At 47.9% G+C, this 23,610-nt stretch overlaps 5 protein-coding genes across 5 annotated transcripts; 3 read left to right on the top strand and 2 right to left on the bottom strand.

Moving 5' to 3' along the window:
* Positions 1-420: 420 nt before the first annotated feature.
* EV420DRAFT_1648448 (uncharacterized protein) lies at positions 421-680 on the bottom strand (the record flags this gene model as incomplete). The annotated part of the gene is made up of 3 exons (XM_060478167.1): positions 421-465; positions 520-584; positions 641-680. The coding sequence occupies 3 exons, from the start codon at positions 678-680 to the stop codon at positions 421-423; spliced, it is 150 nt and encodes a 49-aa protein (XP_060325457.1).
* A 3,172-nt stretch (positions 681-3,852) lies between these two features.
* Positions 3,853-5,701, top strand: EV420DRAFT_1484366 (uncharacterized protein; the record flags this gene model as incomplete). Its single annotated transcript, XM_060470070.1, has 3 exons — positions 3,853-3,865; positions 3,916-3,998; positions 4,046-5,701. The coding sequence occupies 3 exons, from the start codon at positions 3,853-3,855 to the stop codon at positions 5,699-5,701; spliced, it is 1,752 nt and encodes a 583-aa protein (XP_060325456.1).
* Positions 5,702-7,520: 1,819 nt separating this feature from the next.
* EV420DRAFT_971758 (uncharacterized protein) lies at positions 7,521-8,199 on the bottom strand. Its single transcript, XM_060484211.1, has 2 exons — positions 8,146-8,199; positions 7,521-8,094 (listed from the first exon to the last, which is right to left on the bottom strand). Exon 2 carries the CDS (start codon positions 8,065-8,067, stop codon positions 7,672-7,674), a length of 396 nt encoding a protein of 131 aa, XP_060325455.1. The 5' UTR covers positions 8,068-8,094; positions 8,146-8,199; the 3' UTR covers positions 7,521-7,671.
* A 1,072-nt stretch (positions 8,200-9,271) lies between these two features.
* EV420DRAFT_971793 (uncharacterized protein) lies at positions 9,272-11,233 on the top strand. Its single transcript, XM_060484212.1, has 8 exons — positions 9,272-9,395; positions 9,465-9,804; positions 9,854-9,967; positions 10,061-10,132; positions 10,190-10,306; positions 10,363-10,410; positions 10,465-10,494; positions 10,546-11,233. Exons 2-8 carry the CDS (start codon positions 9,572-9,574, stop codon positions 10,838-10,840), a joined length of 909 nt encoding a protein of 302 aa, XP_060325454.1. The 5' UTR covers positions 9,272-9,395; positions 9,465-9,571; the 3' UTR covers positions 10,841-11,233.
* A 3,660-nt stretch (positions 11,234-14,893) lies between these two features.
* On the top strand, positions 14,894-18,551 carry EV420DRAFT_1768045 (uncharacterized protein; the record flags this gene model as incomplete). The annotated part of the gene is made up of 5 exons (XM_060480952.1): positions 14,894-15,010; positions 15,064-15,556; positions 15,611-15,771; positions 15,829-18,372; positions 18,426-18,551. Exons 1-5 carry the CDS (start codon positions 14,993-14,995, stop codon positions 18,549-18,551), a joined length of 3,342 nt encoding a protein of 1,113 aa, XP_060325453.1. The 5' UTR covers positions 14,894-14,992.
* Positions 18,552-23,610: the final 5,059 nt, after the last annotated feature.

Here is a 23,610-nt window from a genome sequence, read left to right as displayed (position 1 = left end):
TGAATTACACGATTTTACGTGCAGAGGGAGCCAGGCCAAAAAGCTTCAAGAGCCTAAAAAATAAAGACGCAGAGAGGTGCGAATCGGAAATGCAGGAGATTGTTCCGTAAAGCCAGAGTTAGCAACACCAGACACGAGCACGTACTCCTCCCAAGCCCGTACGCGTCTCACTTAAATAGCTGTTGGAGGTTGGTGCGAGCATCGTTCTGAGGTAACAGGAGTGGGAGGGAAAGGAAGCATTCATAACTGCATTTTGTGTGCTATGAACACCATGTGGTAATCAAGCTAAGCTTAAAGAAGTCGGATCCATGCTGAGGAAAAATAGTCAAGTCACTGTTCAGGAGGGCAACTACAACTTGGGATGGACGGAACGGTTTCAACTTTGGTTATCGCATGAACTTGCCCTCAGTTCAACGACTGCTAAACACCAGTGCGCGTTGGGCGAGGGTCACTACCTGAGACAGTCTAAACCTCCGGATCAAAACACTTGGATAGCCGGTATAACTTCGAACGACTTACATCGTCTGTCACTGGGGGTGGAGGTGCACCTCCAGGCCCGCCGACCGGCGCGACAGAGATGACTACTACAAGTCCTGATGGTCAGAGTCCACGGCTGGGATGAAAATGAAGCGGATCTCACAAGCAAGAGTGAGGGTTACTACGAGCAGCTTCCAATACATGGGGTTTGGATGAAGAGGATGTTCAAAATTGAACGTGTTTAGATAGTCATCATGTCCAGACCCTCGGTGGTATCAATCTGACCGGAGTACGTCCAGACTGTGATAGATATCTTGTTTGTACCTATGCAAGTAAAAGACGCCGAGAAGATAAAAGCGTGCAGTAAGGATGAAGTTCCTGGATTGAATTCCAGAGAACCTTCCATCCTCCGTCGCTTGAAGGTCTGTCTTGATCTTTCCGTCGCCCCCGCAGGCCGATATGAGTAGCAGGGTATACAGACGTAACACCAGCCAATGTGGTCGAGAGGAGCGAACGACTGCCCGTTTTCTGTCGCGTCCAAGTACGACGCAGGAATGTGAGCTCGATCTGAGAATCCACAATTAGATCTTCAAATTTCAGTGTTCGAGGCCAAGATACAAACATACTTAAGGGACCGTCATGTTCAGTTCACAGAGAACGCGTTCATCAGACATTAGCAATCTAGAAATCCAGTTAGCAACATCTCTACTCATCGACAGAACAAGGACGCACCTCCAGCCCCGAGCGTGCATCCAAGACACAAAATTAGAGCAGTGACGTCAACCCAGGCTAACGTTATTCATGAGACTAGTCTTGTAGGTTCGTACGTGCCCATCTCCAATCTGTCGTCTCCTCCCGTTCTCTACTACCACTGACATGTTCGGTCTGGTACGCTTTGACGAATGAGAGAGACGTTAACATGAGGAGATACGTGTTCTTGTCGATATGCTGCGCGCGCAGGCTATATACCATTAGAACATAAATGGAAAGATTTTTACAGTGGACGCACCTGCCAAGTCTAGTCAATCTCCGTCCCACGTCGTAACAGAAATAAGATCTGAGAGGTAAGAGGGAACAAGCTCCACCATGGTGGTCGTGAACCCTCAGTGCTCAACCGCTTAGTTTACCTAAGGCACAAAATTAGCAAGGCCAAAAGAACTGACGCCCCTACCACCTGTCACGATTCGTGAATCAGTACTGACACGGGATCTTCCAGGTTCAATTCGCTTGACACAAACGTAGGGTCGGTAAGGGCAGACCTGGACAACTGGTGTTAGCGACACCCAGATCGAAAGGACAATACACGCACAACCATCAACCACAATCTGTACTCGGTCCAAACTCGCAGGCGTAAGAAATCCTGGAATTGTTCGCCTCAAATGACCACAAATTGCAGGTCTGCTGACAATCGAATCCTTTGTAAGGAGCGCTGACCCTGGAACAGAGTGCAGCACGGAGATAAAGATGGCAAAGCTTCAAGTATTTTCTGGTCGGTCGTGTAGTGGGACCTTTCGAGGAAAGCCATATATTTCTATTGATACGATGTTGTTATCCTGGGTCCTGCAGGCACCGACTCCGACCGATACTTGTAGCGAGCGAAGGAGGGAAAATAACAGAAAGTAGAAACACGAGATGCACGTGATCTGGACATGATGCAAAAATTCGAAATCCCCGGCTGCCTCCGGCCGCTACACCCCTGCCTCCCAGTCTCTCTTCTTGTCCTCACGTTAAAAAAACAGTCTCGTACGAAAAATCTTCCGGATGTGGCGTCAGTAATTACACTGGCGAAACGATATCTTCAAATCTCTCAATAATTTATGTCACTAAGGAAGGCTTGAGGAAAGCATGGCAATTTCCCTTCCCTGCTACACGGCCCACCTTGGAGTCAGCCAAACAAAGCGAGATGGTGAATCTTCGTTCTATGCTAGAAAATCAAGACCAGAGGTAGCCCAGACACAGTATCGAATGGTGATGGAAGTGCGTGCATTATTCTTGCGAGGGGGGGTGCTAACGATTTCCCTCTAGTTTCGACCCTTAACAGCTTCCATGACCGGTAACTCTGCCATACTTCTACATCGAGTAGGAAGTATCTGTGTAATGTTCCACGAGTCGCTTCTGGAGGTACAGGTCTCATTTCTTTTGTCTTGATGTCGTGCCAATCTCGTATTCAGATGTCTACTGCTGTTATCCTCACGCATAAGTTGGTCTCATTCCTTTGTGTCACTCGGAATGCACCCGCGTCGTAAAGATAGATCGCTAAGGCATGTTTATAGTGCTGAAACATGGTAAAGATTATTTTTGGGGGGGGAATACCTCAAAATTTCGTTTGTCCGCCATTATTCCCCCTTTTCGGTGATCCCGTCCCCTGATCCAAGAAGTGCGCAGATTTTTGGTCCTGTTCGATTCGGGTACTGCTCGGTGCCGATTTTTGATTCTTGTCTTCTGATCCTTGTTACGGCTGTTCTCAAGATGATGCTGGGGCAATTCTACGATATGGATTACAGCTTGCGAAACATTTCTTTCACTTGCGTTTCTCAGGTTTGCTTCCTTCTTCGGTGCGTGTTCTCACACAGGCTCATCCCCGCATAGGTCTTCTATCTCAAAGAACCTCGCGCGATTCGAAGAAGAAAAACAATTTATTTGACTTGAACCTGGTGCATGGAAGAGCTCGAGCTTTGAACAAGAATCGTAAGTCCGGTGTTTCACCTGTTACCATTCATCGACTGACAAAACTCTCGATGTTAGACAAAACGCAAATGTCAAGGATTATTTAACGATATGGATGCTGATCCTGACATTCCCTGAGTCCTAAAGCCTGCAGACCGGATTGATTCCCGTGAGTCCTCAAGACTTGACCTGCCTGCTAATTTGAGTCCCCCAGCTTACCAGTTTATCGCTTCCATAACTTGACTATCATCTACAAAGTACGAACCATCTATATCCACCGTCCGGGATGCTGATCCTACCCTCAGTCTTTCACCGTCCCACATGGGTAGTCCTCTCTTAAATGTACGCCAATGTATCCCCAATGAACACTCGTATTGACCATCAGCAAGGAACAAACGCTTAAGGATAAGAGATTCGAGGATAGAGTCGACGTTGTTGGTGATGGCGTACTGGCTGCCGAAGGACTGGCTGATGAGCTCGATGGAGAACACCAACGGGTAACTAGGACTCATGAAGATGAAGATCGCAACTCATGATGTATAAGGATTAGTCTCTATGTTACTTTCGGTGTCTATTTTTCGGCAGTGCAGATGATCATGACACATCGCTGTGATCTATGCGCTAGTCTTCATTCTTTGCTTCTTGCTGTCATACAGCACGACAAAAACTGCTTGGTGTGACGACGGATGCCAGCAACCCACGTAGACCATGGACATAAGTAGTGCGCTTGTCTTGGTTTAATGTTGCACATCCTCATCCTGTTATCACTAGAGGGAGAATGCGATGAATCTGACAATCTTTCGGAGGAAGACTGGGGGTATAACGACGGCCGATGGGGCGTCATAATGAATGAGGTAAGAACAGTGACCTAGAGAGGCAAGGAATAATGTTTTGTGTGCAGATGCGCAAGTACGACCCTCCTGAGGTCACTCTCTCCGCCTTCGATGAGACCGGTCGAGACGAATCGACGATTCCCGTGTTGAAGCAACGGTCATACACTGGTAGAAAGGTCATTCCCTCTGCTCTGGCCGACACTCCCTGTGCCAATCTTGGTGTTCATGGAGTATTCGAGAAATTTAACACAATGCTCGGCACTTCATACACTCCATCTCCCCTGTTGTTCTCAGTTCTCGAATCCTATATCAAACAAGAATGCAATTTTGGCATGGTCTATGCTCATTTGCGTTTCTACTGGTTTCACCCCGCTGTCATCGAAGAGTCGTTGCGCAGAGACGAAGAGAGGGACAGGATAATGCGGAGGAAGGCGATCGTCGGTGCCAAGATCACCAAGCGGGACATGCCCCCGCGACGTGTCTGGGATTTGTATGCTAATCGGGTGGTCCCATACTGGGTTGCGCTCACAGACTGGACGGGGATCTCACATGCATGGGTGGCCGAAGAAGAGCGCAAGAATGCTATGACACCCATCAACGGATACGAGTGGCCCGTGCCCATACCGAAAGATGTTGACCTTAATCTCATCCGCATCGAGATGTTGAACCGCGGAGCAGAGTATGTGTGGTTGGACGTTCTGTGTTTGCGGCAGGAGTATGCGATTAGAGAGGATCACTATGAGGAGGATCAGCACAAGGAAGGTCAGCGCAAGAAGGAGTGGAAATTGGACGTCCCCACGATCGGAGGAGTGTATGATGGCAGCCTTAGAAACATGTCGCATACAGTGGTCTATTTAAGCGGACTGGGTCGGCCGTTGAATTTCATACTGGGTGATCTCGAGAGCAACCAGTGTTGGTTCAATCGGGCGTGGACGCTACAGGAGATCCCAGATGACTCTGAGCCGTTCGCTGTTGGTGGGGATACTGGTGACGCGGAAGAGGAAATGCTAACGAGGGTCCATGATCAACTGAAATTATTGCGCGACATGCGAAGATGGGGGACGCCGTTTACGATCCTGTCACAGATGCGGAATCGGGTGTCAAGAAAGCCTTTGGATAAAGTTGCAGGCTTGATATACCTTCTTGATGCAAAGTCTATTCCAATATATGATGGGGCTCAGTCGGAAGAAGATGCCTGGGCAGCCCTTGTGGATACCACGTCGCCTTCGTTACGGGCAGAGTTGTTCTTCTGCTTCCCCAGACCTGGGAATAAAAACAAATCTTGGCATCCATCATGGGAGCAGGTAATGGCGCACACACTTCCGTGGGGTGATAAGGGATTCAATGTCGGATATGTTTTTTGGACAGAGGAGATAGATTCCGACTGGTACGAGGGACCACGTGTTGACTCAGTCTATATCAATGGGTTGGCTGAAACATCGGACAACCCTCGACACGGGAACTTGTTCGTCAAAGCTGACTTTTCGTGGTCGTACAGTGAATGCAAAATCGTCGCTGACCACACTTACCCGATACGTGATGGCTGGTATACACTCATAGGCACTGGTGGAGGGTACGTTCCATCAATCTCTGATTTTTGGGTAGTTGGGAGGCTAAGACCTGATGGGAAGTTTGAGAAAGTGTCGGTCATCCGTTTTGAATACCCTACAAGGCCCGAGAGGCGATTCAGGGATGAAATATGTGTTAAAACGGTTCTGTGTTGATGTAAGGTATGCTTCACATAAATCTACCTAATTACGGTGAGATAAGATGGCTGAGTATTGGTCGACCAAGAGAGCCAAAGTCAGCAACACCCCAGTGCTAAAAGAGCAATAAACGCATATCATGACCTATCCATACCGTATCTGACTTGAATGTTCCTCCTTGATGATATTCGCCCCACTCGGAATGTGGAATCCTTGATGAGGCTGCAAAATGGCGTGAGCATAGAAAAACAAAGGTCAGGACAACGGCAGAATCCATGAAAGCAGATTTGAACTTGAGAAACCTTAGGTTCATTACCACGTATTTCATTGCCGAACAGATCCGTGAGTATTTCAAGAAAAGGCAACCACACTTATTGCATGACATTAGCTGGGATCGAGCCAGAAATAATTCTTTTTCCGTAACTTCTCCGCCCGTTACACCATAATGCCGCCTCACAGTTTGCGTTGGAGATACTGGCCAGCATATATTTACGGACGGCACGTGGTAGACAAGCATGTCAAATCTAAGGGAAAATCATTGAGAGGTTGCCAAGGTTCCAAGGAGACGGATCTCACTAGAAGTATGCGCCATTGGTACACCGCGTGCATTTGTGCGTCGTGTCTGGCCTTGCATACACGCAAACAGACGAATATCTGTAGGAAAGGGCATTAGCACTGGAAGGAAAGCAGAAACAGTAGCGTCCGACTCACGTATACGAAAAGCCGACCAACGACGGAAAGCCGACTTCGATAGATTAGGATTGAACAAGAGTGTAATACGATAGTAAGCCGGTCGAGAGTCGAGACTCCAGCCCGATTGTAGCAACGTGCATGCACTCTCTCTGGTGACACACGGCGATCGGCATCCCAACCTGTAGAAACGAAAGAAACTAAAGAACAAGGCAAAGGAAACGAATCCCGTACCTCCGTCACTTATCCGTTAGCCATGATCCTGGCACAGCACCGAGAACCGGTCGGCGGTGAGCATTTCTTCGGGGGTTCCTCCAGATTCGTTTCGTTTGGATGTGATGGCCATAATCCAGGAACAGAAGCAAAGACTTCAGCCTAGTTATAGTGACACCTCGGCGTAAAAAGCGCAATGCACGCATCTCTATCATCTACCCGTTCTGCGTCAACTTTAGCACCCCTCCCCAACAATCATAGCAGTGTTCACTTCGTTCGGAGTCATTGGATACATCGTGAACTAATACAGCAACCGCAAGTGTTGAAGTCGCCCTGGAAACTCAAGCGAGCGCAAAACAAAGATCGTCTTGTTTATGAAGCGCTGAGTGTACGCTTCCCACGGCCCACGAAACGACCATGTGATCTAAACACGGTCAGGGGGACCCGACCAGAAGAATCAGCAGACAAGGGTCATTGTGCGGTGAAAGGTCATCTTCGTTTTTGCAAATGGGGAGCCTATCGCCGAAGGATGGCTATCCTTCATATTGCACTGGACTTACGGGTCAGTACAAAAAGAGAAGAACCGGGCCAGGCACAGCAAGAGTCTGGCCACTAAGAAAAAAATCATCGGAGGTCCAGAATTAATGGCAGCCAGGAAGTCGCGGACAACTTGAAAGAAAGAGATTTATCCTTCATGTTGATGGAAAGAACGATGCGCAAGGCTTCGCAATAAGTACCTGGATAACAGAATGTAATTATGCGGACATTCGTAGAGAGGAATAGAATGCGAGACCAACGGCGAAAAGACTACTGCGAAGGGTAGCAAAAGTGGTCGACAAAGTAGCAAAAAAAAACTGCCACTACGAAGGAGATGATTTTATGAGGATATCGGTCGTTGCTATGTGTTCACATAATTGCAACACCCAGCCAAATCTATGACCATTCCCAAGAAGAAAACGTCTACGTGTTATGTCCATGACATTAGCTGGGATCGAACCAGAAATGCGCCTTCTCGGAGTCAAGTCGCTTGGACCACATCAGGACTTTTGTGGGCCCAAAGTGGCATCCTTTATTACCGATTCTCCCTAGTCGACTTGAAAGACTGATCTCAGCATGGAGCACTCTACCAACGGAGCTAAGAGGGATTGCGGGGATACTAGAATCCAAGCGACAAGTCCCAGTACGATAAGCAGGACAACTAGAAAAAGAACAAATTTCAGGTATGTCGTAACGGCCATCATGGCACGAGCTAGGATCGAACAAGGCCTTTGAGCCGCATGATCCCGATGTGCCATCGTGCCATGGAGTAAGAAGGGCAGATATACACCATGGAACGACACAGCAAGCAAGGTAGCATAAGTATAAATTGACAGCAGCGAATAGCTTTGATAGAGACAAAACGCTCGCGGAATACCAAAGTAGTGGTAGACGCCAAAAAATCTGCGAGGTGGCCGATGCATAGACGAATGGGGACCAGTCATTCAACGCTTCGAGAAGTGAAGCTGAAGCTGTAGAAGTAAACTGAGAATGACACCAAGCGAAAGAAAAGGTGTTCGTACAAAAGCTAATCCTCCTCTATCATCCGCGAGTAGGACTCTTTCTCGCCGAGAGGATGCCGATCTGCACGAGGATGGTACCATTCGACACAAAAATCTTTATTATAGACCGAGAAGGCTGTATATATGCATCAGACTGGAAATTGGAACCATGAAAAGACGCGTACTTCAATCGTCCATCCCACCATTAATATGCATATACCAGTTCAACGGAGGCGAACAGGCCGAGAAGCGGCACACCCAGACTCGGTCGACCTGCAGACACAATCTTAGAACGAGGACCAGCGGACTCCGAGTCGGCAGAAAAGATGCTCACACCTCAGCTTTCTCCATCCCCGACTGAGACGAACCCGCCCTCCCTTCAATAGACGCATCGCAATTGATTTTATTGACAAGCCAGACGACTGCAGGGTATGCATGGCGACCGAACAGCTACAATGCATGGCCCGAATCGGACAACTCGGAAATCTGAAATCGATCTTGCAAACCAAAATTAGAGTAACGTCAAGCAAAAGAAGAACCGCCCATACCTCCCATTCTCCAAGCTGCCAGCTCCTCTAACCCCTTACCCGCGCGTCGAGTAAAGCTCTCCCCTCTCTCCCCCCCTCCCGTTCTCTGCGTAGAACCATCATCCTTCCCAGGTGAGTTAGCGTCGGTAACCTGGAGAGTGCTTCAACGGATGGCCAGGCCCAGTGGGTGTAGCGACGCGCTTGATCCTTTCACGTTCGTCTCCAACAGCGGCAGATCCCCGAGAGCTGGAGTCAGCGACACTCCAACATCGAAAGAACAACGCATTGTAGGAAATCGAATCCATGGGACGAGCTACAAAGTTACAGAAGATGAAAGCGCCAAGGAGAAGATATATTTTCCCACGGTCCACTTAGCGACGACCATGTGATCTGGCTTCTCTCTTTCAACCAGATCCCTACGCGCACGATTCTGGCCCTGTCAATCATCTACTTGAAAATACTAAACTAAAGGTACCGACGCGAGACCCAACTCGAACAACTCGACAGGGATCCGGTTCTAAAGACTCGGAGTCAATGATCTTGACTTCCGATGGACGATGACTTTTGTCGGACCTTACTACTAAATGCGGGGGTCATCCGATTACCTCTTTCAAGAATAGGCTAGAAACAGTAACGCGAGATGATTCGCCAAAAAAGCCAGATTTCTATCCATCATGATACTGCCGTTGATCTTGGCATCGTATCTACTTACGAAAGGTTCTTTGCTACACGGCATTCTGATATGTGAGTGCTATGCTGATCAGCTTTCATCTTCATAAGGATGATGTATCACTGGGCCCTGGCGTGTCCCAGACCAATGATAGTTTGGACATCTTCCCATAGCTACATTCAGCGCAGTGCATCATACCATCTGGTTATTTGACTGCGGCACCCAGTCTTCATACCCAGGAACTGCTTTCATGTTGCGTGATGTCATATTCGAATCCTATGTTGATCAGCGTTTACACCATGATCTTCATCCCGCGTTCGCATCTCAGTGGCGGTATACGATGGTTTATCTATATCCAAGACCACTGATAGTTTCAGATTTTCTCCTCACAACCGCGTTCAGATCGACTCTGTACTATCTGTCTACTTCAAACAGTACCCACCCTTTCACGTCTCGCTATATGTTGCTCCGGCTTACTATTTCGTGAGTTGTGTTTTTCATTCCGTGATCAGCACTCAAAGTCACTGGACAGATTTTGTTTCTACTTCGCTACTTCAACTGGCGGCGGCTTCCTTCCTGATGGTCTTCAAGGAGGAGATATATCAGCTGGAATATCTCTAGATCTGCCTCTGCCGGTACCTCTTGGGTGCGTCCTTGGTCTATTTATTGAACTATCAAGCCTCGGTCTCATCTTTCAACTACTCCCTTCCTGCTACAAACACCGCACTGAATTCACCAGTAATACAAACAGCCCTACTCCGACGCTGCCTTCTGCTGGTAGTACCTCTTCTGGAACTAACCTCACTTTATCGTACGTCTATTGCGCTCTAATACTCCTAACAAGTTCAGTTCATGATTTCTTTATCAGATTAACCAGCATCATTGGAAACAACACATCAGTGTCCACTAATTCTACATTTACCTCGGAATCAACATCCTCCTTCCCTCCTTCGAGTTCCTGGTCTGCAGACACAACATCTCAGACGTTCGTCTATGTCTATATCCCTTCCTTTCCATCACTTATTGCCCACGTTTCATTAGCACCTCCCAAACCACGGGGAGTGCGATCACCACTGGTGGTGCTCTACCGTAGGCATCCCCAAAGAATCTGTATTGAACTTGTATAAACCTGACTCACTTCAGAACAACCACCTCCCCAACCTCCCAATCCACGTATGTTGTTCTCCCGTTCCTTTCTAATGGAACCTTTATCGACTTATCTAGGTCCCTCCCAATCATTGGCGCCACGGTTGGGTCCTTCGTATTCATACTGCTCCTTCTATGTGCCCTCATATACACCCTCCACCGACGGCAGCACCGGAGGAAACATCCTTTCGTATTTCACCGTGATATGATGGTTCGGCAAGAGCACTCTGAATCGAATCTGCCTCTTACGCCGGCAGTAAAAGATTCAGAGAACACTGGGGATGCGGAAAAACACGCTTTGTACGGTTCTACAGACAAAGAAGACCCTGCTCCGTCAGGCAACACATACAGATCAGCAGATACAGCTACATGATGTCTTGGCGAAACAGAAAACTGAGCTCAAGACAGGATCGACGCTGGGTGGAGATGTGCAAGATGACTTGTCAGTCGAGGTTTCGAGGATCCTGATTTCGGTGTAGAGATGGCGTTATATGTAATTTCTATCTCTAGACATTCAATATTTTCTGTAAACTATACTTTACTGTTCACTCAATAATCGGTTGAAGGTAAAGCTACGGACAGAAAAACTAAAAAAGTCATTTTACTTCCAGGCCAGCGTTCTATGTACCGCGGATCCCAATTCGGCATGAAGAATGCTACCACTAGAGGCGTGACAGCAGCAATGAGTCTGACTTTGATAACGTCCCGATGTACTGGATGTGAAAGAATGAGTAACGCGGAATGGACTGTTATCCTAAAGTAAATGGCTAACCAGAAATGACGATGGGATCATCCCAGCGGTGGGATTGGGCTCAAACAAGTATGAACCTTGCAGCAAAGGCGAAAGTGAACCGACCATAGATGGGAGATAGGGTTTAGGGTTAGAGCATGCCCCTTCCCACAAGCGGTGGTGACTTGCAGCGGTAGACACCAAAAATCCGTGAGGTGGCCGATGTGCAGAGGATTGAGGACCAGTCATTCAACACTCCGAAAAGTGAACCTGGACCTGTAGATGTAGAATGAGAATAATACCAAGCGAAAGAAGAGATGCGCACAAAAGCCAATCCTCCTCCGACATCCGCGACTAGGCCTCTTTCTTTCGTGTCCACGTCGAGATGATGCTGGTCTGCATGAGATGCTAAGCTCGCATGGAAGGGGGACCTGGTGGAAGCGAAACTGAAGCATTGATGGAAGGGGCAGATCACGATACCCCTCGACGCAAGCATCTTTATCGTAGACCAAGAAGGCTATGTATATGCGTCAGACTAGAAGCTGGAACCAAGAAAAGATGTGTACCTCAATCCTCCATGCCACTGTTCATATACCAATTCAACGTAGGCAGGCAGGGCAAGAACGGTCTCAGAGTCTGCAGAAAAGACACTCACACCTCAGCCTTCTCTATCCCCAACTAAGATTGTTTCTTGCACGCCACCTCATTGATCCAGATACGTTGTTCCCGCGTTGAGGGAACCACTCTCCTCCAATAGACACATCACAGTTGATTTTATTGACGAGCCAGACGACTGCAGGATATACATAGCGACCGAATAGCTACATTGACCCGGATCGGACAACTCGGAGATGTGAGGAGCTTGAAAGCCAAAATTAGAGCAACGTCAAGGAAAAGAAGAAATGCCCACACCTCCATTCCCCAAGTTGCTGGCTCCTTCAACTCCTTACTCGCACGCTGAGGGAAGCTCCCCCACCATCATCCTTCTCAGGCAGTCACATATCAAATTAGCGGATCCTTCCATGTTCATCTCCAACGGCGGCGGGTCCTAGAGAGCTGGAGTTGGTAACACTCTAGGGTTTAAATAACAATGTACACACCTCCATCGCGTCGACTGGCGTCAGATAACTACAAGCTTGTGGCAATCAAACCCATGAGACGAGCTTCGAAGCAGCGGAGAAGATGGAAGTGCGAATGAGGAGCCACAGATCTCAAGGCATGCCCACACTCGGTCGACCTGCGGACAAAAACTTAGAATGACGCCAAACGGATTCGGAAAAGAAGATGCTCGCACACCAGCCTTCTCCATCCGCGACGCCTCCTTGCTATTGATCCAGATGCGACATTCCCCACATTGAGAGAACCAGCTATCCCTCCAATAGACGGATTGCGGTTGATATTATCGACGAGTCAGACAACTGCAGGGTATACATAACTGAGTAACCACACAGTGTGTCCCAAATCACAGCTCGAAAATATGAGGTCAATCTTGAAAGCCAGAATTAGAGAAACGTTAAACAAAAGCCGAAATACCTGTACCTCCATTCTCCGAGCTCCAGCAACAACATCCAACCCCTTACTCGCGTACAACTGTTCTCCCTCACAGTATCTCTTCCATCCATCTTCGCTTCCTATCATCTTTCCATCGTGGTCATGTATTAAGTTAATGCCGCCGGTTTAGAGAGTACTTCAGCGGACGGCCGTGGTCGAGGGTTCTTGTCGACTCGGTGTAGCCTTCCAGGACGACAGCAGGTAGACGTAGCTGAACGAACAACTGCACATCAGTCTTGAAAACCAAAATTAGAACAACGTCAAGCAAAAGAAAAAATGTTCGCACCTCCGTTCTCTCACACCGCAAATAGAAGTATTTCGGGTGTACCGGGAAGTCACGAAACTTGACCGGAAACTCGTCCCGAAACTGACCTTGCCTGCCATTTCTCCAATTTCGGGACTAGTTTATGGTCAAGTTTCTGGAGTCACGCGATAATTTCAGTATAGCTGAAAACTTTCTGTTTACGGTGTGTCCGCCTCCAGCCCCTTAACCGCATGCCAAGGGAAGTGTCTGTGCGCAGCACCCATTCTCCCTCCCGGTATATCTTCAATCCCTTTTCTCCTGTTCTCTTCCGTTCCCTGGTGGTCATATGTCAAGTTAGCGCAGGCCGCCTGGAGGGTATTTCAATGAATGGACATGGTCAAGTGTTCTTGTCGATTCGGTGTATCGACCCGCTTGATCCTTCCACGATCGTGTTCAACAGCAGCAGTTCCTAAAAAGCTGGAGTTGGTGATAATCGAATGTCGAAAGAACAATCTATTGTGGCGAACGAATCTGTGAGACAAGTTTCGAAGCAGCAGAGAAGATGAGTTAGAGCGCGAATGAGAGCATATCTTTTCCCACGGCCTATTTAGCGACGACCATGTGACACTTTGGCTTTTCCCTTTCCGAGTCAGTGTCGCGGCTCTTATCTACTTGGCGGCAATCTCGTTCTAAAGACAGAGTGAATGATCTTGACTTCACCAGCCCGTTGAACAGCGGTGTACCACGCGTGTTGTCAGTGGCCACATGCACGGTGAATTTTGGCAATGGGAAAATCACGCGGCTTTCCTCTTCGTCACGTCCCACTACATGGCTGGGGTACTAATATCTGGAGCTTTGCCCATCTTCTCAAAAATACGACATCATGTGCGTCCCCGTTACCCCTCTGGCTGCTTTGAAACTCACATCAGTTGACTTCTTCGGCTCATGAAGGATTGATCATATTAGTACCAGGCACTCATGAAATTTGCCAGCTAATCCTCAAGGATGCGGAAGTACACAAGACTGATTGGCAATGTATATAGTGCCTTTGGAAGGCGGAGTGTCACTCTCTTTGGCTCTATAGGCCCTCTTATGCACCCCAACTTGGTCTCCACCATACCGCGCGTCTATCTATGTCAAGCAAATCGCGACCGAACCGTTACATCGAACAAGTTGGATAGGGATTTTTTCTGTTGATCGGATCACGGTTCCATACAAGAATTGTAACTGCCAACGGAGGATTGGCGTCTCAAGGGCGTTACAGACTCGGGATGATTAGAGGTACACACTCTCTATCGTCTTTGTTTACTCAAGATCTTATGCCTACTAGGCCCTCACTGCCAAGTAGATCATCGATATGTACATGTCATTCCTTCCAATGGTATGGTGGTCCCTGTCGTTCGATTTTTTTGTGCCACTTGAACGGCGCCCGCATTTAAATGTCATGGAGCAGGCGCTATTAGCTAAGGGAAGTATTCCAGTTTTGCATCGTTCTCGGCCAGACTAGTATAAAGTTTACGGCACCAGGAGCAGGATTGACATTCAAAATGTTCCCGGGTCCCTTGCTGATGGGCGCCCCATCATGATTGATATGCTAGCAATCATCTGATTGTAAATGAGCCGCAGTAATGGTATTTTCCATTCACACCTGTGAAGAGCGGAATCTCAGTGACCAGTCGACGGATGGTAATTCGGTGCGTGCTCACTATACGATATTACACCAGTGTATCAAACCTGGAATCAGTGACGACGCTCAGTCTTGAAGGCAATGCACTCTGGCTGGCCCTGGAAACTAAAAATCAAAGATGCGTGGGATTTGTTCGGACCTCGGTAAACTTGTAGATCTGGGCGCTCAAAACGACACAAATTCGATGACTGCGACTCCTTGTACCCCTTCCACTACCACCTGTCCCTATCTTCTGTCCTGACTGAAAGTGCACGACTCTCCCTAGGCATAACAAGGATGTCAGAAAGCCAACCTACAGGCACAGGCGAGAAAGATGTTGAAGGGCCCCCAAGTACTGCTGCCAATACCCTACAAAGAAACCATGTCCTAACTCGGAACAACCAGACAGGTTTTACGAGCAATACGTCAGAGCCATCTACTCCTCCTACACCATTTATAGCTCCCATGTCGTCGGCATCATCACTCTCCTTCACGCCATCAGTGCAGCAGTACAATGTATATCCGAGTCATAGTCCACATTTTATGGAAACACCTTTGGATCCTTTCCCTCCACCTATCCATTACTGGTCACTTCCACAGCATTACTTCATACCCTCACGACCAGATATGCCTGCTGTAGGACAACCTCAGAACATCTTATCACACCAGGGAGGTGGTCAGGAAAGCTACATTCCGGGTGACTCGGACAATGAACCACAACCGAAGCCTCCTCAGCCTCCTCACAACCCCTACTTTTTCACACCTACACAGTTGTATCAGCCTCAGATCCATACACATCTAGGTAGTCACCAGCTGGGTGCTCCTCCACGCAGTAATCATCCAAGTCCAGCAAAACAGCAAACATACTCCCATCCCAATTCTCCGGGAGTTAAGATAGGTATGCTTCTCATTATCATATGATGCTTGTAAGATGCTCAAATAGTCACTCTAGTCCATGCTGATGATTACGAGCAGCGATATCCCGAAGACCCTCTAGGATCGGAATGCGGTCCAATGGCTAGAGTCTGGGGGATATTCCTTGACGAGTGTCAGGAATTTGATGCCGGGAGATTAGAGACTCTCCAAGACAGCGTAGATGTTCTACTAGTGTTTGTGAGTTTACCCTTGTTTATGTGTCATGACACAGGAGGTTGACCTCCTGGCCCTCAGGCTGGTTTGTTCTCTGCTGTTGTAACAACTTTTGTGGTACAGACGTCCCAAAGCTTGCAGGCAGACTACACAAAGATATCTTCCTATTTGCTGTATGAAGCAGTCAGCATCCAGCGCGCTATGGCCACTGGTGTTGCGGTTAGCTCTATTCCGATGTCTCCATTGAACCCCACAACCACTTTCGTTGCATCCACGTCTGATCGTTGGGTCAATGGCTTGTGGTTCACAAGTCTCTCCTTGAGTTTGGTAACAGCTCTTGTCGCAGTTCTGGCGAAGCAGTGGATACGACAACACATGCTGGCATCATCTGGTACTACTCCCCGAGATCGAGCCAGGATTCGTCAATTTCGTTATATGGGTTTCGAGGCATGGAATGTCCCAGCTATTATTGGGATCCTTCCGTCTCTGCTGCATATATCCCTCACTATCTTTCTCGTGGGACTGGTCGTCTTCCTGATAGCCTTGGACCGTCCGATTGCATGTGTAATACTTACAATAACCGGCGGATCATTTGCTTTGTATATCATCGCTATGTTCCTCCCCGTTTTCTCCCCGCAGTGTCCTTATCGCACGCCATTGACGGATCTCCTCCTCATGACCTACAGAGAATTGCTACGATGGACATCCAAAGAACAAGATGTGCAGTATCCTCCTTCCATTCGAGAACTGGAACTCCAAACCATCGAATCTCAGGCAGACTTCTTAGATGTTCAGTCTCTTTCTTCGTTGTACACTATGTCTTCCAACCCTACGGTTCATAGCTGTGTCATACAGAGCATTGGTGGCCTCCCGGTCAGCATCAAGTCTGAAGAGTTGGATACTGCATTCAAAGGAAGCGGAATCGAGGAGAAACAACAAGAGCTCTTACAGGAATGTTTGCAACCATGCATTGATCCCAGATATTCTGCTCTGATAAAGGGAAAGGATGCATGTATAGAACGTCTACTTCGTAGCCGTCTCCGTCTTTCAGCGGATATACGACAGAGCCATCATTCTTGCATTCCACGTTTACTTTTGACTCCAACTCCCTACGATCCACCCCTTTCCGAAGTAACGGCGCTGACTGCTGTTATCGCTTGCCACAATGATGTTCGTCCCACCAATTACCCATCCGGCGCCGACCTTTTTCTGCGTCTTGCAAAAGAGCGACAACCTGGCAGTGTAGCCCTCCATCCCTTCGTGTGGAAATCATTATTCTCCGACTTGATTTCCACCCGCTTTTTCCACCGCCTGGGTCGATCTAGTCATCGTCACGCGCTCGAGGAATTCTGCAATTTATTCAGGCGAATAATTGCACCTCCGGGAACACTATGGAATGGGGCACAGCCACAGGATGATGGTACCTACACGATGAATTTGCAGAACGCATTATCTTTTGGGCTTTACGATATCATCGAGGAGCAGCTGCTGAACGCGCTGGCCAAATTTGATATGTATTCAAACGATGCCAAGGTATCGCGGCATATACGCTTATTACTTGCTATCATCAACTACGTCCTCTCCACTCGTTCATTTCCCGCAGTGCATTGGAGTGACCCTACCCCATCAGAGAAGCTCTTTTGTGTACATTGCCTGGGTATGTTCCTATTTGCAATGCAAGATCTCCGGATATGCATCAAAGAACATGCATCCTTGTCTTTTCGCGAAAGTGCTGCGATTTCTTCTACCATAGACGAGGTCATAATGTCGCCGCTTTTCGCGAGCGAGTATAAGCCTTGGTCTCATGTATTATGGATGATACGTTACGATGTGATTCGTATCCTAGGACACATGACTATTACCCGGTCGCACAATCCCCAATCACTGGCGCATAATCTGTTCTGGCCGATCTCAGCTTCGCAACGGCGAAAATGTAGAGACATGATCTGCCGAGTGTCTTTTAATCGGGAGACACTTGATGACTTGCCGCAAGGCTTTTATGCACTAGCAAAGTGTGTTGTGGAGATGGGCGGTCTTCTGAAAGATGACATGAATAGTGGGGACACCACTGCGTTGCATACGTTTATAGATCTCGATGTCCTCGGATTTATAGGGCGGACGATGTTCATGTTTCCCTGGCGCGGCATCCTACAGGCTTATATCTCAGCTGTCTCTCGCACGCTTGAATCAAGCAATGCCGTAACAGTGTGTTCTGATACCGACTCCCAGCCTTATCACATCAATACGCATCTTAACTATATCCATTACCCTGGAAATCTTGCGGCTATCTGCATCATACTGGGCGGAAGGCTTGCGAGATCTCCTGACAAGATGGAGGATGCGAGCACGCAGATGACATTGTTAAAACTCGCTAGCCTTCGTCCGCTTGATCCTGTATGGCCTGCATGCCTCGAACTTTTGGACAAATTTTCGCGAGATGAGCCGTTCCTAAGGGAACAACTGTTCTTGACGATCAAAGACGATGCAAAAGAGACGCGATGGGAACCGTATAATGATCACGAAGTGCGGCTTATTATGGTGCGCCTTGAGGAATCTGTCGCCACTTTAAAACCATATTTTGTACAACATTCTAACACGACGGAGATATCAACTTGCCATCCCACGGTTAGTCGAGCCTTCCAATTTTTATCACAAGTCGTGGACTTATTCACTTTTAGAGCGGTTCCGACTCCGAGGACCCATTGCTGGACATAAATGCGTCTCGAGTTAGTATGTTCAGTTTAGATAATTCTGCCATACCACATCCACCAGCACCACCCTATATACCAGACGATACCGACTGATATGTTAACTATCCGATCATTAGCGTAGCTGAGAATATTTTTATGGTACTCAGTCTGAGAAACCTAGCAGAGGTCCCAAGAGACGTCCATATGCTTCAGGGCAGTTTTGTGAAATCTCCTAAGGTTCGGCATTATAAAGATGCCATCTTGGGCTCGAGACAGCACGAGTCTTCAGAACGAGTCTCCAAGCGACAGACAAGCCAAGGCGCATCAATTTTAAGGGAATGCCATTGAGTGAGGATACAAAACAGATGAGATGTGTGCATACCCTACGAGATGGCCCATGCCAACGAACTAAAGCCCTTTGTACCTGTAGGAATGCCTTTAACGCAAGAACAAAATGAAAGGAAAGAAGAGAAAGTAGCGCGGGTAGACTGAGGTGACTCAAGGAGAACGCTGCTTGACGTGAATATGTTTATCTGACTCTGAACGAAAAGTGTATGCCAAGACCGTTGATATTAGCAAGGCGAGTCTCAGCTTAGAGGGGCGTGCGCGATCTTGAAGCACGAGGTTATCAATGAACCTGCGGAGTCCAGACACGGCAGATTCGGCGAAACAACAAAATGAAGGACCAATATTACTGACTAAACAACGACTTACCTGTCCCTTAAGATATTCCACTGGTGCAGTATAGAGGAGGGTAGGAGTCGAAGAGGAGGAAGTTGGTGACATCCCGACGTCGGGTCGCCGTCTGTACCGTAACCGCAAAGTCCTGCTTGGGTGATTCTCAAGAGCCACGTAGCACCGACTGCAAACAGCTACGAGTATCGTGACAACTCAAATGTCTTGTGAGACTCGATGCAGGCTTCAAAGTAGCGTGTAGCTGTAAAATGGAGATCAGCATTGACTTCCCGTTGGAAAAAGTTGGAACGAGGCACTGTGAGAGATTGGAAAGTAAACCCGGTGCTGAATGGTTATTAGAGCAAGAGTCGACATGGGAAAACGGGATAGTAATCTGACGACAGCAGGGTCTAGACGTCGGTGGATATCGACCGTGGACCTCGTGTTCTAGTTAAAAGACGCCGAGTTTGAAAATATCTAATGTCAACGAATCGAGCGATACTTGGTGGACTTTGAAACACAATGAATCCGCTAGTCATTTTGAGCTCTACGGAGCGAAACTCGGATGCATTGAAATAAACGGCAGAGTTCTTGTCTAAAGGCCTGCAAAATATCACGCCTTTATATCTCGAGACTAAATGACTTCACATATCAGCACGGTCAGCAAGATAACCACGAGAAAACGCCCACCTCAAGTTCCTTATCTCCCGCAGGTCGAGGATCAGTCCCGCCAGGACCATCGCCGGCAAACATGACGAGTGTCACTAACGAAAACAGTGAGTATAGAAGGAACGATAGGAAGGAGAACACACGAGTAAGGATCATAGTGAGGATGAGTTTGAATTACGTGGTGGTACGTGCAAAGGAGGGAGCCATGCTAAAACGCTTCAAGCACCTAAAGAATAAAGACGCAGAGAGGCGCGACTTGGAAATGCAGGAGGCGTTCTGTAAAGCCAGACCTGACATGAGCACGTACTCCTCCCAACCCGGTACGCGTCTCACTTGAGTAGCTATTGGAGGTTGGAGCGAGCGCCATTCTAAGAAAACGGGAGTGGGAGGGAAAGGAAGTATTCACAACCGTCTTTTGTGTGCTATGAACACCATGCGGTAATCAAGCTAAGCTTAAAGAAATCGGATCCATGAGGAGGAAAAACAGCCAAGTCTTTGTTTTCGAGGGCAACTACAACTTGGGGATGGACGAGTCCGACGAAACGGTTCCAACTTTGGCTATCGCGTGAACTTGCTCTCAGTTCAATGACTGCTAAACACCAGTGCGCGTTCGGCGAGGGTCACTACCTGAAACAGTCTAAACCTCTGGATCAAAACACTTGGATAGCCGGTATAATTTTGAAGAGCTTACATCGTCTATCACTGGGATTGGAGGTGCACCTCCAGGCCTGCCGGCTGGCGCAGCCGAGACAACTACTCCAAGTCCTGATGGTCAGAGTCCACGGCTGGGATGAAGATGAAGCGGATCTCACAAGCAAGAGCGAGATTTACTACGAGCAGCTTCCAATACATGGGGTTGGGATGAAGAGGATATTCATAATTGAACGTGTTTGAATGATCATCATGTCCAGGCCCTCGGTGGTATCAATCTGACCGGACTACGTCCAGACTGTGACAGATATCTTGCTTGTATCTATGCAAGTAAAAGATGCCGAGAAGATAAAAACATGTAATAATGATGAACTTCCCCGATTGAATGCCAGAGAACGTTCCATCTTCCATCGCTGTGAAGACCTGTCTTGATCTTTCCGTCGCCCTCGCAGGCCGATATGACGAGCAGGGTATACAGACATAATAGCCAACGTGGTCGAGAGGAGCGAACGACTGCACGTTTCTGACGCGTCGAAGCCTGACGCAGGAATGTGAGGTCTGGAGATCCACAATTAGCGACACTTCATCCAAGGAACAAGTACGCACCTTCAAATTTCAGTGCTCGAGGCCAGGATCCAAACACGCCTAAGGGACCGTCATGTTCAGTTCGCAGAAAGCGCGTTCATCAGACATTGGCATCTAGAAATCCAATTTGCAACATCTCTACTCATCGACAGCACAAATACGCACCTACAACCCCGAGCGTGCATCCAAGACACGAAATTAGAGCAGCGACGCCAACCCAGGCTAACGTTATCCACGAGACTAGTCTCGTAGATCCGTACGCGCACATCTTCCATCCGTCGTCTCCTCCCGTTCTCTACTACCACTGGCATGTTCCGTCTGATATGTTTTTGACGAATGAAAGAGATGTTCATATGGGGAGATGCGTGTTCTTGTCGATGTGCTGCGCGCGCAGGCTATATGCCATTAGAACATAAATGGGAAGATTTTACAGTAGACGCACCTGCCAAGTCAATCTCCGTCCTACATCGTAACAGATATGAGATCTGAGAGGTAAGAGGGAACAAGCTCGACCATGGTGGTGAGAACCCTCAGCCGCTTGGTTTACCTATGGCACAAAATTAGCAAGGCCAAATGAACTGACGCCACTACCGCCAGTCATGGGATGTGAATCAGTCCTGACAAGGGATTTTCCAGTTTCGATTCGCTTAGCACAAACGGAGTGTCGGTAAGGGCTGACCCGGACAACTGGCGTTAACGAGATCCAGATCGAAAGGACAATGCACGCACAACCATCAACCACAACCTGTACTCGGTCCAACTCGCAGATATAAGAAATCCTGGAAGCATTCGCTTGAAAAGGCCACGACTTCGAGGTTTGCTGACAATTGGATCCTTCGTGAGCTGAGCCTGGAACCGAGTGTAATATCACCCTTCTTGAGAAGATGACGAAGCTTCAAGTATTCTCCGGTCGGTCGTGGAGTGGGAACTTTCGAGAAGGAAAGTTGTGTATTTCTTTGGCGATGCGAAGCCATTATCGTGGTTTTTCCACGTATCGTCCAATCAATGCTTGTAGTCGCTAGTGAGCACTGGAGGGTGCCAATTCGAGGTCACCGGAGAAGACGGAAAGAAACACGAGATGCACGTGATTTTGACGCGATCAAAGATTTCATATTCCCTTATCTCTGCTTCTCGGCAAGTACTTCTCCTGCCGTCGTTTCAAACAAGGAAGATGTATACAAATAACCTTCCGGCTGTAGCATCCATATTGGCAGAATAAGTATCTGCAAGTCTCTCAACAGTTTACGTCACTAAAAAAACACGCTACTTTCTTTTCCCCCACTACACGTAACACGGCGCACCTTGGGGCAAAGCGATATTGCGAATGTCCATCCTATGCTTGACACCCAGTGATCAGAGGTAGCCCAAATACGGTATCGAATGGTGATGGAGGTGCGTACATTATTCTTTTGACGGGGTGTGACTAACGATTTCTCTCTAGTTTCGACCCTTAGCAGCTTCTGTGACTGGTAAATCTAGCATACGTCTACATCGAGTAGGAAGTATCTGTGTAACGTTCCACGAGTCACATCCGAAGGTACAGGTCTTATCTCTTTTGCCTGGACGTCGTGCCGATTTTGTATCCATAAGTCTACTGCTGTTATTCCCATGCATAAGTTGCACCCATTGTTTCGCGTCACTCGTAATGCACCTGTGTCGTAACGATGGATCGCTGATGTGTGTCTATAGCGCTGAAACATGGGAAAATCATTGTGGCATTATTGTATAACCACCATTTTCCCATTTTTCAGTGATCTTCTAGCCAGCTGATCCAAGAGATGTGCAGATTTTTGGTCCCGTTCGATTCGGGTTACTGCTCGGTGCCGCTGTTTGATTCTTGTCTTCTATTCCTTGTTACGGCTGTTCTCCATGATGACGCTCGAGCAATGCACGTTTTTCTGCCAGGGTAATCTTACGACATGGAGTGCAGCTCGCGAAATGTCTCTTTGACTTACATTTCTCAGGTTTGCATCTTTCTTCAAGTTCGCATGTCCTCATGCAGGTCCGCCCCTGCATAGGTCTTCTATCTCAAAGAAGTTAAGAACCTGGCGTGATTCGAACACGAAACACTTTAATCGATTTAAACCCGTGGCATGGTTCGAGCTTTGAGCAAGAATTGTAAATCCCGTGCTTCACCTGTTATTATTCATCGACTGACAAGGCTCTCGATGTTCGACAGAATGCAAACGTCAAGAATTACTGAATGCGATCCTGATCTGATATTCTCTGCGTCCAAACAGGCTTGATTCCCGCGCGATCGACGACAGAGACCGACAAGCGCCGGCACGGAGAAGGCACTCGTCCGAGCGTAGACATCGTTGACGTTGCAAATATTCAAGAGCTGTAACATGTACTCATCCCTCTTAGAAGCCGTAGTATGGGAAACCAAGCCAATAAACGACCGAAAGAGCGAAACACACTGGTCTGACCGATGATCTCGATAGAGAATACCGACAAGTAGCCCACCTGTCGTCCTTCAGGTGTTTGTTCGACAGATAACAAAGACGCAACTTATCATATCAGGAGCTGCAAAATTGCACATCGCGAAGATGAAGGCAACGCGAACCCGTGATACATGAAGATTAATTCCTTT

Source organism: Desarmillaria tabescens (assembly GCF_030435595.1).
Source record: "Desarmillaria tabescens strain CCBAS 213 chromosome Unknown EV420scaffold_50, whole genome shotgun sequence".
NCBI lineage: Eukaryota > Fungi > Basidiomycota > Agaricomycetes > Agaricales > Physalacriaceae > Desarmillaria > Desarmillaria tabescens.
The sequence above is the reverse complement of the archived record's forward strand: the minus strand, read 5'-3'. Positions and strand labels throughout refer to the sequence as shown.